This window comes from Misgurnus anguillicaudatus, chromosome 10, assembly GCF_027580225.2.
Source record: "Misgurnus anguillicaudatus chromosome 10, ASM2758022v2, whole genome shotgun sequence".
Classification (NCBI taxonomy): Eukaryota; Metazoa; Chordata; class Actinopteri; order Cypriniformes; family Cobitidae; genus Misgurnus; species Misgurnus anguillicaudatus.
In genome coordinates this window covers 39989384-40006888 of record NC_073346.2, presented here as the reverse complement: position 1 = coordinate 40006888, position 17505 = coordinate 39989384, and the positions used below count along the sequence as shown (strand labels likewise).

The 17505-nt window shown below is 35.3% G+C and overlaps 1 protein-coding gene and 2 long non-coding RNA genes across 3 annotated transcripts; 1 reads left to right on the top strand and 2 right to left on the bottom strand.

The window, feature by feature from the left end:
* Window positions 1–933: 933 nt before the first annotated feature.
* On the bottom strand, window positions 934–6310 carry LOC129448987 (uncharacterized protein C1orf232). The gene is made up of 4 exons (XM_055211725.2): window positions 5768–6310; window positions 4755–4832; window positions 3898–4001; window positions 934–2411 (listed from the first exon to the last, which is right to left on the bottom strand). The coding sequence occupies exons 1-4, from the start codon at window positions 5846–5848 to the stop codon at window positions 2048–2050; spliced, it is 627 nt and encodes a 208-aa protein (XP_055067700.2). The 5' UTR covers window positions 5849–6310; the 3' UTR covers window positions 934–2047.
* A 7916-nt stretch (window positions 6311–14226) lies between these two features.
* Window positions 14227–15370, top strand: LOC129444577 (uncharacterized). Its single transcript, XR_008644541.2, has 2 exons — window positions 14227–14574; window positions 14853–15370. It is a non-coding gene; the product is annotated as an uncharacterized lncRNA (long non-coding RNA).
* A 297-nt stretch (window positions 15371–15667) lies between these two features.
* LOC129422968 (uncharacterized) lies at window positions 15668–17473 on the bottom strand. The gene is made up of 3 exons (XR_012371654.1): window positions 17431–17473; window positions 16360–16471; window positions 15668–15921 (listed from the first exon to the last, which is right to left on the bottom strand). It is a non-coding gene; the product is annotated as an uncharacterized lncRNA (long non-coding RNA).
* Window positions 17474–17505: the final 32 nt, after the last annotated feature.

The following is a 17505-nucleotide window of genomic DNA, read 5'->3' as shown; positions in this document are numbered from 1 at the left end:
GTTATGGTGATCTGGTGTTTTTCTAGAGTATTGCTAAGTGGTTACTAAGGTGTTCTGACTGGTTGCTATAGTGTTCTGACTGGTTACTATGGTGATCTGGTGGTTTTCTAGAGCATTGCTAGGTGGTTACTAGAGCGGTTACTAGGTTGTTCTGACTGGTTGTTATGGTGATCTGGTGGTTTTCTAGAGTATTGCTAGGTGGTTACTAGGGTGTTCTGACTGGTTGCTATAGTGTTCTGGTAGTTGTCTAGACTTGCTAGGTGGTTACTAGGGTGTTCTGACTGGTTGCTATGGTGATCTGGTGGTTTTCTAGAGCATTGCTAAGTGGTTACTAGGGTGTTCTAACTGGTTGCTATGGTGATCTGGTGGTTTTCTAGAGCATTGCTAAGTGGTTACTAGGGTGTTCTGACTGGTTGCTATAGTGTTCTGGTAATTGTCTAGAGCATTGCTAGGTGGTTACTAGGGTGTTCTGACTGGTTGCTATGGTGATCTGGTGGTTTTCTAGAGCATTGCTAAGTGGTTACTAGGGTGTTCTGACTGGTTGCTATGGTGATCTGGTGGTTTTCTAGAGCATTGCTAAGTGGTTACTAGGGTGTTCTGACTGGTTGCTATAGTGTTCTGGTGATTTTCAAGAGCATTGCTAGGGCGGTTACTAGGGTGCTCTGACTGGTTGCTATGGTGTTCTGACTGGTTTCTAGGATGTTTTGGTGGTTTTCTAGAGCATTGCTAAGTGGTTACTAGGGCGGTTACTAGGGTGTTCTGACTGGTTACTATGGTGATCTGGTGGTTTTCTAGAGCATTGCTAGGTGGTTACTAGAGCGGTTACTAGGTTGTTCTGACTGGTTGCTATGGTGATCTGGTGGTTTTCTAGAGCATTGCTAGGTGGTTACTGGCGATTACTAGGGTGTTCTGACTGGGTGCTATGGTGATCTGGAGGTTTTATTGAGCATTGCTAAGTGGTTACTAGGGTGTTCTGACTGGTTGCTATGGTGATCTGGTGGTTTTCTAGAGCATTGATAGTGAGTTGCTAAGTGTTCTGACTGTTATCTAGAGTATTGCTGGGGCGGTTATGGTGTTCTGACAGGTTGATAGGGTATTTCTAGCCTCTTTAAGCTAGTTGCTAGGATGTTCTGCTAGATGATGTTGCTACTGTATGTGGTATTGTTGAGCTTAACCTTCAATTCATTGCAAGTCCAGTTGAGAAAAAGGAAAAAATGTGGAGTTTCTGTTGTGAAAATATATTATTGTAAGATGGTTGTTAATTTGATTTAGCTATCGTCTAATTTGCACACAACTTTTGATGAATGCTATTTGACTACATCCTTATTTCATAGTCATCTACATATCATCAATACTTTAGTCTCATAATTCCCTGATGTGTTTATCTCTTTTAAAGATGAAGCGTCTGGTGTTTTTTTTCTTTGCAGTTTCAATGACAGGTGTCCAAACAATAAAAGACTCCACCCGTCTTCCATTAGTTGGACAAACAGATAGTCCCTCCCAGAACTCAGTTAAACTGATGTTGCTTTGTTGGGCTACTAGTGTAAAAAGCAATATTTTGACAGTCCCAGAGTATAAAGGTGCTAAATAATGCCACAGAAGAACCATTTTTGGCTGTTAAACAAAAGAATGTTATTTATAGTGGATAAAGGTTCTTCACGCTGTAAAGGGTAGAAAGAAATGGTCCTTTAAACAACCTTTGAATTAAAATATTCTTTGGTGAACCAAAAATGGTTTCTTTATTGCATTGCTGCGAAGAACCCTTTCAGAACCATAATTTTTTAGGATTTGACAGTTTTTGTTATATACATCATATTTCTGCATATCTGGGATTGAAGAAAGCATTTCAACATTGATAAAATAACACACTTCACCATCAAGAAATTAAGGCTAACCATTCCTGGTCAAGACAGATCACAATCTGACCAATCAAAATGAATATTTTTTAACTAGTTGTGTAAAATATGATCATCATATACATCTTAAGGCTCATATAAAGCACTGTGGCCTGTGTGGTTTGAACCCTTCTCTAGTGTTTGGTCATCGACTAGTTGCTCTTAGCCATGCTTTTAGTCTTCAGCTCAGCCAGTTTGTTGGTGACAAAGTTCCACTTGAAGGTGGGCGTGTCCTCATTTTCTCCCAGTGTTGCATATTTGGAGAAGCTGTTGCCTATGCTGGTGCCACCCTCACCTGCATCACTTTCCTGCCCGGCCTGATAATCCCCATCCTCTCTTCTCCCGCCGGCCTCATTCTCCAGCTCCTGACTGCCGTCACCTCCTGTCTCCGAGGCCGCCGCTGCCTCCGTTTCCCTCATCGGTGCTGCCTGGTGCCATTTGGTCGCAAAATTATCCCAAAATCCTGTGAGGCGCTTGTTGGGTCGCGGAGGCTCCTCTGGTTTCATTGCCAGCGGACTGCACATATAAAAATATGAAATATGAAGTATACAGTTATTGGAATAGACTGAATACATTTTGAGGAAATATCTAAATGTTAAGTGTATCATCCATATATACAGAAATACATTTCTGTACATTTATTAAAACTTAGGCTTGAGGTATAATGCATATATACAAGCGTATTGAATGTAGCTGAAGGGGGCGCTATAAACATTTAAACTAAAAACGTCTGTCGTCCATTTATCTTTCACCTCATGAGCAACAGTCTGAGGAGAATCTTGTTTATCACGTAAATTAAAGTTAGTTGAACTGCTAACATGTTTGTAGGGAACTCATCCATCAAATGGATTTTGTATACAACTAACCCCAGAACACAAGCTCAGAGCCATTTGCCATCACCATCACATTACAAATGTCAAGCATACGGCCAAAAAAAAATCAAATATAATTTAAAGGTGCAGTGTGTAAATTTTAGCGGCATCTAGTGGTGAGGTTGCGAATTGCAACCAACGGCTCAGTCCACTGCTCACCCCTCGCTCTTGAAACGCATAGAAAAGTAACAGTATCCACCACTGGAAAAACATGTCATTGTCGGAGACAACTTTGTGAAAAAGGTTTGTCCGTTAAGGACTTCTATAAAAAACATGGCAGCACAAAATGGCGACTTCCACGTAAGGGGACCCTCGGTGTATGTAGATAAAACGTCTCATTCTAAGGTAATAAAAACATAACGGTTCATTATGAAAGGTCTTTATACACCCCTGATAATATAGTATATTATTTTGCATTTCTGTCAAAAGATTCTTCTAAAAATTACACACTGCACCTTTAAAAAATATTTTTTAAAATATACAAAAAATGGCCAAAAATAGTTTTGCTGAAATATATTTTGAAATAATTTGGCATTTTTTTCATATTTTCAAATATATTTTAAAGCATTTATTTTCATTATTAGTAAGTGCAAAAATATACTAAAAAATTTAGATACTTTAGCCTAAAAACTTTTATATTTTGGCCAGAAAAAATATTTTTTTTGCTGTATGTGTTGTAAAATTAGAAATACTGAAATACATTTTGAAATAATGTTGATGAAGGTTAAAACTAAATATATTTTCAAATTAAAAAATATATTTAATTAAGATTTACTTTCAAAATGTATTTAGCATATATTTAAAAGGCCTATTTTTAGCCAGAGAAATATATTATTTATTTTGTTTTTCCTGTATGGGATGGTATGGAGTTAAGACTATAATTAAGATTGTAGATGAAGTTTTCAATTTGACATGAATTATGCTTTCTTCTGATGTACAATAATTATATGTGATTTTCAAAAAAATTTGACAAAAGCATATAAATAGCAAATATTGTTTTACAGATGGGGTCTTAAAGTTGTGAAATTCTTAGGACAAAATGTTGAATGCTCCCTCATTTCTAAGCCACTTTAGATAAACATGTTGGCTAAATGATTTAATGTAACTGTAAATGTAATTATAATACACACTGATCTGCAGCCGGTTGGTTCTCAGCCTCCAGTAGCTGGTGCTCATCATCTTTATGGAAGAACCCTGAAACACTTTTCCAGCCCTTTACTCCTGCTCCCTGCATCTGAGGAAAAACATGGTTACCCAAAATTATGTATAAATAAATAAATACAGTTAACAAATGCTCTACGCACAGAACATGGGCCGTATTTAGAGTCCCACTAGGGAAGAATAGCATACATAAAAAAATTCAGCTAACAGAAATGACATTCAATTTAAGAGGACACATCATGAAAATCTGACGTTTTCCATGTTTAAAGGTATTGCGGAGGATTTTCGTTTTCCGGATGGATCATCAAGACTATTGGTCCTCCTAGTTGTCAATCAGGATTGTTGCGCAATTGAATTTTTGAAGGTGGTTCTTTTCTAAAATTCAAGAAAATCCCTTCCCGCTATACCTTTAAGTGCTATAATTGGGTCCCCAGTGCTTCTATCAAACCTAGAAAATGTGTTAAAGATCAACCCATTATCTTAGTTTTGGTAAACCATTCTCTGCAAGCATGTGAAAAAATAGCTCACTGAAATGTGGCTCCCCTTGTGATGTCAGTAGGGGATAATACCGCTCCATAATCTGCACTATCCAACCACAGCACTGCCATTTAGTGCAGAGATCAACTCATTTGCATTTTAAAGGACACCCAAAAATGGCACATTTCTGCTCACACCTACAAAGTGTCACTTTTAACATGATATAATAAATTATCTGTGGGGTATTTTGAGGTCACATTCGTACTCTGGAGACACCAAAGATTTATTTATCATCTTAAAAAAGTCTTGTGAAATCTCCCCTTTAAATAAAGGATTATTTCCATCTTACTCGCTTGGCCAGTTGTGACACTGCACTTGGTCCATCGTCTTCCTGGATAGTTGTCATATCTTCAGATACATCACTGACCTACACAAACAATAATCCAAGACAAAACAAAATGTGACATGAATATTTAGTCTCCCTCTTGTGGTGAAACTAAAGCAGGATCTTATCAGTATGAAGGTTTGCATGGTACTGCACAGTACAGTATTTACACTTGCTTGTATTGCTCTCTAATATACTCTGCAAAAAGCTTGACTTGTACAAACAAATTACATGTGCACATTTTGGTGAAGGTTTGTCTACATCGGTTGGTTATAGTTGTGTGTTATAGTTGTTTAGGCTATAGAAACTTCGCTGTTATAAGAGAAGACAGAAGGACCGATGAGAATGGTGAGGAATCTGCCAACAGTCCAAACACGCCCAAGTGTATATTATCTGTCTGGTTTATTCACTGAAATGCCATTCTAATCCTCGAGTCGAGCTCTGGTTGAGATCCAGTTACAGGGCATTTAAAAGTGGCTCAGGTTCCCATCCATCAGGCATTTAAAGAGTTTTTAAAATATCTGCATGCATCCTGAAACTGCATGCATTTAAAAACATGTGCACTTACCATTTAATATAATCTTTTAGAGAAATAGACGGAAAAGCATAATGTATTAAACCTTTAAAATTGATACTACACTTTTAAAATACGAGCGTCAAACAAGCCAGCATTGAGTCAATTTTAACCCATCGGTGTATTCTGTCCAATATTTATCCAACATAGATTAAAAATAACCCAGACATTTTTAGATTGTAGTTTTAATTTATTGACATAATGAAAAATGGCTCAAAAAATGGTCCATTGCTCTCACTGGGGCAGTACCCTTTCAAAAAACACATATACATTTACGTTTAAAGAGTTCATATAAAGATACATCCTGTTACCAAATGTATACACATCTGTACCTAAAATAATATATTAGCACCTTTCAAACACACACACAGTTAGCATGCTCACAGTCCGTATGGTGATTTACCTCCTCCACCGGGTCTTCCTCCATGTCTGGGTTGAGCGTCTTCATCACTTTACTCTTATAAACTTTCCACATGGGGTTCATGATGGACACCTTCAAAAACTCCTTAATGTGACCAAAACTTCATAAAAAGCCTCCACCATCAACAATCTCCAGGCCTTCGAATTGATCTTTTTCAATATTCCTGTTCCATTCGATTATAACAGATCATACAAGATGACATCCAGTTTTAGTTCAAAATCAAAATGAGCATCTCTTCAATGTTTCATCTACTGTCTTTCAATGCAAAGCTCACTGGTTGAGTCCTTGATTTCGATGTGAACAAGCAGATGAAAGAGCACAAACACGGTGACATGGTTAAAAACCCTGCATTGGTTACCTGGAAACAGGTATGGGTTTCCTACTGAATATTTCAGGCAGGTCTGCTAATGGTTGAGCCGTCATTGTTGGTTGCTGTAAGAAGCGCAGGCCATGTAACATTAACCTCACACACTGTACTTTTACAGATACCAAAGAGGTCAGATATTGAGGATGTTTGATAGTGACAATGTCCAATGAAACCTTGTTCAAGATAAACTATAACAAAATATAATGAAAATATATGAATTTGATTAATACGATCATTGTACTTTACATCTGAAAGTGTTACAGTAATGGGGTGATTCTCACGAAACCATTGAAACACCACGGCACTAATGATTTTAGCTTTAAAATGTGTAATATAGTAACATTATAAAGCATCAGAATTAACACAATACTGTGTTCTACCTTGCACAATGTGTGATTTCAACATAAGAATTTATAATTGGAAATTTTATCTCATTTTCTGCTGAAATTCTCATTACCGCAATGTGTCCGGCTGTGTTTGAAAATGCGTTATGTTGTAATTTAATTAAATTAACACAAAAAAATTAAGAAAAAAAATAAATGGATGTTTTGCTAGACTACTTTAGATGACAGAAAAAATATTTACTGAATATTCATGTATAATAATAATGAAGAAAAATTTGGAAAATGATGTGTCCATGCCTGGTGTTCTCATCTTCCGCAACACTTTTTGAGAACAGTTTAAGCACACATACAGAATTTTAATAAAGTTTGATTTTTAGTGACCAAGCACATGGACCAGTTACTTCAAATGGCTACCAGGTAAGATCATTTTTTTACAGTGAATTTGAAATATTGTCTTGTCAGAATGCTTACACGACATTTTGATTATCATTACCGCAACAGATGCTTATTAAATGTTAATTTAATTAATAGAAGCATAATACTTTGATTTTAAACGCAGATGTGCAGAATCTCCAAATTATGTTCTTTCAGGTTTGTCATGTCATTTTGAAAATATGTCAGTGTTGATGTTTTCTGACTGTTGCGGTAATGAGATTTTTTAGAACTAATTTTTTAAATTATGTTACAAAAAGTGTTAAATGACAAGTAAAAGTTTTTAAATTAATGTTCCCATTTACTCCAGACTTTGTTTTTCAATGTCTGGTGGGAAAAAAAAGTAAATTTAAGCAATTTTTACATTTTCATGCTTGACATTTTTAAAACCAAGTTTTCGTGAGGATCACCCAATGACACATGTGCAAATGTGTCTGTATTTGGCTGATTTTATAAGAGATAAGTTTCCAGTTTGTTAAACTTTCATGTGTTTGAAAAAGTTACTATAGGGGGTTTCTTCGGATGCACGCATGTTCTCATTTTTACGCGCCCGAATCTGAAGCTTTTATCAGTCTGGCTAGTGGCTAAACTGATCTCTAAAACAAATACCTTGTCAAAAATAAAATGTTTATGTTGTTGTACTGAAACCATCTATAGGGGCCATTGCTAACTCCAGTATACCTAAATAATGTTTGCTGTTTTATTATTTCACCTGACACATTGGTTTTCTGTAACTTGTTTCATTGTAATTTGATCTGAAGTGTGCAGTGAAACATATAGAGACAGACTTTATTAAAAATGTATGATTTTCAGGTGTCACTTACCTCTGGAACATCTATTGTACTTGTTGATAACTGTATAGTAAGGGAATGCATTGCTTGTGTATTTGTTTTAGATGTGTTTATTTTTTTAACATGATATATTAGACATATCTATGCATCTCTACAAGTAACTTCAAAGTTTTACAGCATTTGCATTCATGTAACTCCAGCATTTTCTGTAAATTACCTTTAATCTTTTTAAACAATCCTGTTACATTTAAAGGTGTATTTGATCCAGAACCGTGGTTTGGCGAGACCGCACACATGCACACCTGACAGATGTCTCTGTCCTCTTGATGTGCTGCATTAAGTTTCTTTAGTCTCCATTATTTAGAAGGCTCTGGAACGGCTATTCATGCCTGGGAACCAAATCCCTCTTCAGCTGCAAACAGATCAACCAATCACGACAGCCTATAGAAATTACATGGACAGACAAATATAATTTTCAATAATCTCTATGTAGACAGATATACAAACTCTTTGTATAAAAGCTTGTTTTGGCCTCGTGAGGCTGGTAAAGGTGTCCCCAGTTTTTTAGGGAGACTGTCACTTTAAAAACTACTTTTTATTTTTCATGTTGCCATTTTAACGAAGCCCATAACTTAAAAAGACTGATCTGTAAAGGTGAAGTGTGTCATGTATGCATGTGTTTAAGCATCTGACCGGCTGGACCGGCTGTTTGCTTGAAAAACCAAAAACTTATGAATGTTCCCAGCAAGCAAAAGTCGACATTTCACTGTTTAAGTTAACTATAGACCTGATATACACTCACCTAAAGGATTATTAGGAACACCTGTTTTATTTCTCATTAATGCAATTATCTAATCAACCAATCACATGGCAGTTGCTTCAATGCATTTAGGAGTGTGGTCCTGGTCAAGACAATCTCCTGAACTGAATGTCAGAATTGGAAAGAAAGTTGATTTAAGCAATTTTGAGCGTGGCATGGTTGTTGGTGCTAGACGGGCCGGTCTGAGTATTTCACAATCTGCTCAGTTACTGGAATTTTTACGCACAACCATTTCTGGGGTTTACAAAGAATGGTGTGAAAAGGAAAAAACATCCAGTATGCGGCAGTCCTGTGGGCAAAAATGCCTTGTTGATGCTAGAGGTCAGAGGAGAATGAGCCGACTGATTTAAGCTGATAGAAGAGCAACTTTGACTGAAATAACCACTTATTACAACCGAGGTATGCAGCAAAGCATTTGTGAAGCCACAACAAACACAACCTTTAGGCGGATGGGCTACAACAGCAGAAGACCCCACCGAGTACCACTCATCTCCACTACAAATAGGAAAAAGAGGCTATAATTTTCACGAGCTCACCAAAATTGAACAGTTGAAGACTGGAAAAATGTTGCCTGGTCTGATGAGTCTCGATTTCTGTTGATACATTCAGATGGTAGAGCCAGAATTTGGTGTAAACATGACAATGAGTTCACTGTACTAAAATGGCCCCCACAGTCACCAGATCTCAACCCAATAGAGCATCTTTGGGATGTGGTGCACTGGATGTGCATCCCACAAATCTCCATCAACTGCAAGATGCTATCCTATCAATATGGGCCAACATGTATAAAGAATGCTTTCAGCACCTTGTTGAATCAATGCAACATAGAATTAAGGCAGATCTGGAGGCGAAAAGAGGTCAAACACAGTATTAGTATGGTGTTCCTAATAATCCTTTAGATGAGTGTAGTGCGGCTATGAGTAACCCATTTCTAGCCAAAATAAACTTGAATTTAGTTACATGTTTTTGTCAAAATAACGTGTGATATGTCTGATATTCCATCATGTAAGCAAAGTCAACAGTGCACACAAGTTCGGGGGTTATGTTTAGATGTGTTCTCAGCCTAAATTTCACCTTGTTTTAGATGTCTGGGCTGTGATTGGATGGCTGTTAGATGTTTTTTCAATGCAAAATTGCTTGCTGGCCATATGGAGATTAATATTTTCAAATATCATTTAAATATATTTCAAAATATACAAAAAATTGTGCTGAAATATTTTCAAAGCCATTTTTCTTAATTAAATATCTTTTAAAGCATTTATATTCATGTGGCATTGGAAGATGTGTTACAAACCTGACATAACAGGCTTAAAAAAGGTTAAAATTAAATATATTTTCAACAGCAAAAATATGCTTATAATTTTATATTTTATACATACTTTTTACACTTATAATTTATACATTTTCAAATTAAAAATATATTTAATTAAGCTTTACTTAAAGTGTATTTAGCATATATTTAAAACATATTTGTTTTGCCAGAGAAATTTATTTTATTGCTGTATGGGGGTTTGAAATGTTTATTTCAATCAATTTTCTATTTGGTGATGATAATGATGGACAAAAAAACAAGATTTAACTTCAACACCACTAAGATTTAAATAGCAGCACCTACAGTTGTCTTGAATGACAGCAAACATGCTAACATTTAAATCTTTGCTCACCTGGGCCCCCATTAAATAAACATCAAATGTTATATTGCAGCTTTTGAATCAGAAGTACACATTTACAATATGTGTGAAAGTCTCTTCTGGAAATAAGGACTTACGAGGAGAATTAACTCACACACAAACCATGTCAGTGCAGTAAATGCATCTCTTTTGTTCAATATAATTTCTTAGCTATGCTGACACCCACATAGTTTTTTTCCCATCAAGAGCATTCCTGTTATCTGTGCCATATTAAGTGTTCAGTTGGAGCTTGTGAAATTCACACGTACGCCCTGCCCGGGAGCAGCCAATGCGTAATAAAACATCTCACCTGTCAACCACTTTTAGCCTATCATTATTTTTAAAATCAAATCCAAATCTATCAAAAAATGAATGCTGTTTGCCATGCTGATGTGAAGTTATATGATCATCAGTCCAGAATGATGTGATATTTCTCATGCAGTTCTTAATTTAACACATTTATGTGCAGTGAACTAAAGGGAAAGCAAAGTTTGAGTACAGTAGGTCATTGTGCATCTGTTACAAGCCATGTGACAAACCTGGCATGCTTTAAATAAAGAATATGAGATTTCGCAAGTCAGATGTTCAACACTTTGGCTTTGAATCAAAACTGTATACAGTGCAAGAGTTGACACCCTTTTTTACAAATCTCACACGATCATGCCCAAAATGATTCACAGCCATATTTTAATCATTGTTATTTTGAATTGATTATAACTAAAGGCAAAATGAAGACATTTTAAGGGGACAAATCATGAAAATCAGACTTTTTCCATGTCTAAGTGCTATAATTGATTGATTATTGTAATGCATTGTTGGCGGGGCATCAAACGCTACCTTATAAAAATTGCAGGTAGTGCAAAATTCGGCTGCAAAATCTTTACTAGAACTAGGATGAGAGATCATATTACTCCGGTCTTGGAGTCTTTACATTTGCTTCCTGTTAGTTTTAGGGTTGATTTAAAAATTTTGATGCTTGCTTACAATACTTTGCATGGGTTGGCACATCAATATTTGTCTGAGCTTTTAATTCCTTACACTCCACCAAGTGACCTTCGCTCATCTGAAACTGGACTTTAAACTGTTCCATTAACCCGTTTAAGATTGATGGGTGACAGGACGTTTACTTCATTAGCTCCAAAACTGTCCAATTCTTTACCTATTGAGATAAGGCAAGGTAAACCTCTTAGCATTTTTAAATCTTGCCTTAAAATTATTTTTTAGGGTAGCTTTTAATTGAACATTTCTATTATTTATTTATTTTTAAAATTGTTGTTTTATTTGTTGTTGTTTTCATTTGTATATCTCTTCATATTTTTGCATGTTGTATTATTTTATACGGTGTAGTATTTGTTGTTGTTCAGCACTGAGATCTACATTTAAAGGTGCTTTAGAAAATAAAGTTTATTATTATAATTGGGTCCCAAGTGCTTCTCCCAACCTAGAAAATGTGAAAAAGAACAACCCAGTAACTTAGTTTTGCTAAACCATTCTCTGCAAGCTTGTGAAAAAATAGGTGAAATTTTGCTCCCCCTGTGATGTCAGAAGGGGATAAGACCGCCCCTTAATCTGCACTATCCAACCACAGCACTGCCATTTAGTGCAGAGATCAACTCATTTGCATTTAAAAGGACACACACAAAATGGTAAATTGTTGCTCTCACCTACAAAGTGGCAATTTTAATGCTATAAAAAAATATATATTTGGTATTTTGAGCTAAAACTTAACATACGTACTCTGGAGACCGAATCTTAAAAGTCTTGTGAAATGTCCCATTTAATAATTGACAGTTTGCTTTTTGAGGTGTAATAGATATTGTTGCTCACATATCAACATTGTCTAACATAGCATTATAATAAATTGAGGAAAAACAATAAAACATTGTCAGGTTTTGTCTGTTGAAATGTATATTATTCAAGAATTCATAAACATGAGAATATATAACTACATTTTTTTTTTACTTAGAAGTAATTTTGAAGGGTGAGGTCAGGTTAAAATTGTCACCGTTTCTCCTGAGGAACACCTGACTTTACTTCAATATTTTGGATGTAAATGTTTATCAAATCTTTCTAAGCTTCTAGAATACAGATATTTTCAGTGTTTTATAATATAAATTATTTAGGGAGAGTAATTGATTTATGATAAGAGTGCGCCTAAAACATTGATAATCCTGCTAAATGTCACTGTTCTGCCAGCGGGATGCCAACTATTGCTTCAGTATTTTGCATATAAATTCGAATCTAATAATGACAAACTATATATCATTTGAAAGCTCTAAGAGTGTACAGTAGTTGTCATTTATCATCATCATTTGGGAAAATAATTATATAGTGCAAGCCATTTTCTAAAAGGTCATGGGCCCATAGGTGGGACCTCAGTGTTTTTATATATTTATAACACTAATACCCTAATCTAAGCATAAAAATATTGACAAACTATATATCTTTGGAAAGCTATAAGAGTGTAGTTTTCATATATCATCACCATTTTTGGAAAATTATGACATAGTGACATAATATCATGGGACACAGGTGGGCCCAATTTGTTATACATATTTCTAACACTTAACCCCTACTCTAAACCTAAAAAATCACGAAAAAATATATATCACTAGAAAGCTCTCAGAATGTAGTTTTCATACTTTAAGGTCATCTGATGATAGAAATAATGTAGTAATGTATACAGTTTTTTTTACATGACCCCCCCATAGGAATGCATATTAATGTATCAAACTATATATCATTGGAAAGCTCTAAGAATGTGGTTTCATATTTTAAAACATTTTAGCAGTAATAATAATGCAGTGACAGTAATTTAATAATTTGTGACAAGAATATGCAACAAACCGTTGACACCTAGTGGCCTTTGTTGATCAAACGACCGAAAGAGTGACACAAATCACATTATTTTGTGATTTTAACTTGAAATTTGGACCACAACTACTTGAGACTTATGCCTTCATGTTTACATTATTTATTTTGTGAAACATTTACATTTTTATATTTTTATTTATAAAACTAATATATATTGCATTATTTTTCATTATTAAAATAAATTTAAATAACATTTTTTGTTTAATATTTTCACTTGAAAATTTAAAACAAGACCAAGATTAGGCTTCTAGCCCAAAAAATGCCAGAGTTATATTAATTTGAAGGTGCAAATCAACTTTTCACACACCCCCCAACTCAATATGGTGGTGTGACAGTTAAGAGGTTAAATTATAGTGCAAGATAACTAGATTTGCATTAAAAACATTTATTAGTCAGGCACCCAAAACAGCCAGATCACTCAGTCAAGGACATACAGAGAATATTAAACATTTCTGCTGAATATCCAAGGTACAGATTTATGATTTTATTTAATTTCTTAGTATAGATCACCAGAAAATAAACATTTTCATTTATTTTAATCTTTATTATAAGATGAAGTAACTTCTTAAGGGTTATATCATAGAATCGGAACAAATCATGGATTGATCCTGATGATTCGCTGACAAATATTTGTCTTTTTTATGATTTTGTGCAATTGAATGGAAAACATTCTGCACAATTTTTTTACTTTCAATCACCTCTCCTTCTCTCTCCTGTTGTTTGTTCCTCAGCTTATGAAAATGGAGTCTTTGTCAGCAGCAAACACACAATTCTCTCTCAATGTGTTTAAGAAGATCAGTGAGATAAACACTAGTGGAAATGTCTTCTACTCTCCTCTCAGTATCTCCTCGGCTTTTATGGAATTACATTTGTGTCAAATTAAACGCACGCAACTTTTGCAAAAACAAACAAAAATATACATTGATAAAAGAAAAAAACTATCTGAAAATAAAAACAATCAACTAACTAGCAAAAACATTAACATCATCTTTAAATATACTGCATTCTTTGTTTATAGTTTTCTAAGTTTCACTTTCACTAAATATAGTTTTGAATGTGCTGCAAATGTTTTCGTTTTCACTTTCCAAGTTTTCGTTTGCGCTTCGCAAATTTACGTTCTCCATTTTGACACAAACCTCTCGTGAGGGGCGGGCTTAACAGCGGTTCGCTCTTATTGGCTTGTGAGATTTTGATTGACAGCTCATTGAACCGGAACCCCGGAACAGAAGGTGGCAGTAGTGCACCAATAAGCTGGATCCCAACCGCTGTTAAAAATAACAAGAAGAAGACGATCGGACGCAGTTTATCAGCGGAGCTGCAAGTAGTCTAAACAAACGGTAATAAGAGTATATTTATTTAATGATAAAACACGGATATTTTACACGTCAGCAGAGGAATAACAATAGTTCAAGATGAGTAATCGGGAGGCTCACGGTCTGGAGCAACAACACCATCCTCCTCGGCCGGACAATCGAGGCAACCTTACCTGAGGTAAGTTAAGTTTTTAATAACTATCAAAATAAATAGAATAATCCCACTGCAAGCTTCATTGATGTGCTGCTGAGGAGGTTTTTGCTGTTAGCCGTGCACAGGGTGACCAGCTTCAAAATTTCAGGGTTCTTATCTTAACCTTGTCTGTAAATTTGCGGTTTTCTAAAGCAACAATTAGTTACAAACAAGTTATACATTTTAAAGTATTAGTGTTGAATGACTCTTGTGCTAGATGTAGTGATGTCATTAAATGCTTATTGTTTATTTTACTGCCCTAGACGGCGAAACTCAGGACGAGGCAGCACTTTCTGTCCCATGCAGTGGTTGACAGGCACCTGCTTCTGTCAGAGAAAAACGCCTTCAAAATAACTGATAATAACTTTGATCACACATGCATGCATCGAAGGCCAAGCAAATGAATTTAAAGAAAGAATGGAAACAGCAGTGCAACATGATGCTTACTTTTACAGAGTTTCAGTTGAAATGAACTCAAATGTCTAGACAAAATGGTTCTCCCAATAGTAATGTCCTTTTTTATCATTTATAGATGCTGTTTAACAGTTGTTAATGATTTTACATGCATCTGAATGGTTTACAGAGTCTTAAAGGACTTAGTTCACACAAAAATGAAAATTCTGTTATTATTTACTCAGTCTCATGTTGTTGTAAACCTATTTAAGTTTCTTTATTCTGCTGAGAAGATATTTTGATAAATGATGGTAAGCACACATGAGAGTGTACCCATTGACGTCTAAAGTACAAATTAAATCTAAGGAGGAAAATGGAGGACAGTCAATTTTCTATGTCATGTGATGTTTAAACACACAAAAGTTTCTAATCTAATCATCCATATGCCGATATATAACATGCATAACGTCTTGCATTGCATTTGTCCTCATGTTTATCTGCGTTGACTCTCAGATATGTAAAGCACAGGCAGACAGATGTAGTGAGAAGGCATGATATATAAAGATAAATTACCAGCACAACGCTATAAAGTGTTGCCATGAATAACTCTGCACATGCATATGAATCACAATAAGAGGGGAATCCCAGCAGTCAGAGATGTGTCTCCATTGTGATTACTGGTGGGAAATAGTTTTAAAGGAAAGGTACATCTGTGAACCAGCTTTTGTATCTTGTAAACCTGAAAATGACTTTTACAATTTAAATGGAGCACAGTCTTTGGATGACATCAAGTGTCTGTTGGTATAACTCCTAGACATTCAATGGTGATATCAAAGGCTTTTGGTCTGACAAAGGACAATAGATCTCTGGCACCACGACCACACCATCATCCTCTGTGACATTGTCAACAATTTCCTCTTAAAAAAGTTGCTCCACCATCTGAAAAAGAAACAATGTGTTATAATGCTAACCAAATTTAGTTTGATACATTTCTAAGGACACATAATTACATAATGCCAAAGTAACTATATGCAAGTACATGAATGTCAAGAATAAAAATCCTGATATTTAGTTAATGTCATTCCAATCTCATGTAACATAAGTCCTATTTACACATGGCATTGGATGAGTCTTGAGACCACATTTGCTTTAAGGGGAAGGGGACAGCACGCTACTTACTATGATAATGAGTAATGACTTTGCAAAATAGTTTGGGGGAAGGATGTATTATTACAGTGTTTTTTTGTTGTTGTTGTTGTTGTTGATTAAGAGTTTAATGTCATGCCATCTACCTGGCTAGAATTATGAATAAAAATAAAAGATGAAAAATGAAACGTTAATTCTTGATAAATATTCTAAAATGAAATCTGGTCTTACAAAATATGTGCAGTTCACCTGCCGAATCAAGCACTGTCTCTTCTTCCATTGCAGTTCTTCATAGTACAAGAGACAGCTGACCAAACATCACACCATAGAGGCTCAATTAATTCTAAAAAAAAAAAGAGAAAAGTATGGTCAAATCGTAGCTTATAAAAAAGCAATGTCTGTCCATAGTAAATCATCATGTGAAGTATTATGGAAACCAAATTAGTGGCATTCCTACATTAAGGGCAGGTAGGCTGAATACCACCAGATGTGGTGCAGATATGCATGTTTAGAGTGCTGCTAATACGCCTAAATAAGACAATTCTGTCGTCATTTACTCACCATCATGTCGTTCCAAACCCTTAAGACTTTGGTTCATCTTCTGAACACAAGTAAAGATCTTTAAAATGTTATCTTTTCAAAGAGAGCTTTCTGTCCCACCAGTAACAGCAAACATTACTACCCCTTTCAAGGCTTCATTTTAACCTTGCAGTGCTCTTGTAAACGTGCATTAAAGATTAATTGATTTGAATTAAAATTGATTTAAACTAAACATTCGCTGCAAAATATGTTCTCACACTTGTTCTTGTAGAAATAGCTAACATGAATTCTATGCTGAACTCGTTACATTTCAAATCTAATAAAAACATAAACTAAAAAAACCTAAAAATTTACCAAAGCCCCTTTAAATTGGTATTTTATATACAGAGAACAACATGAACTGGTTCAGTGCCTACCTGGAGAAATTACACTCTTTGGTCCTGATAAGTAATATAAAATAAAAAGCGGAATTAGGCTAAAATCTTACATTTGTTTTTTATGGACAATAATAAAGATAGAATTGTTTGCCTAACCACAATTAAAGAAAGATCATTATCTTTGCGTTTCACATATCCATTGTAAGCCTAAATGTGCCAAAGTAGACTATGGAACAAATGGGTCTTTTACATAACGATCTTTGCTCTGCTTTGAGAAATGCAATACCATTCATATACAGTTTAACACAACTGTTGCAGCCTTCACACATGAATAAATCTTGCAGTGGGATTATTCTATTTATTTTGATAGTTATTACAAACTTACCTCAGGCTGCCTCGATTGTCCGGCCGAGGAGGATGGTGTTGGTGCTTTGGACCGTGAGCCTCTCGATTACTCATC

What these genes read in the sequence shown, in the direction of transcription:
- LOC129448987 (XM_055211725.2), bottom strand. Translation starts at nt 5,848, where the DNA reads ATGAACCCCATGTGGAAAGTTTATAAGAGTAAAGTGATGAAGACGCTC. An exon ending in AGGAAGACCCGGTGGAGGAG is followed by an intron (nt 4,833 to 5,767) that starts GTAAATCACCAT and finishes TTGTTTGTGTAG; the next exon opens with GTCAGTGATGTATCTGAAGA. An exon ending in AACCAACCGGCTGCAGATCA is followed by an intron (nt 2,412 to 3,897) that starts GTGTGTATTATA and finishes TTATATGTGCAG; the next exon opens with TCCGCTGGCAATGAAACCAG.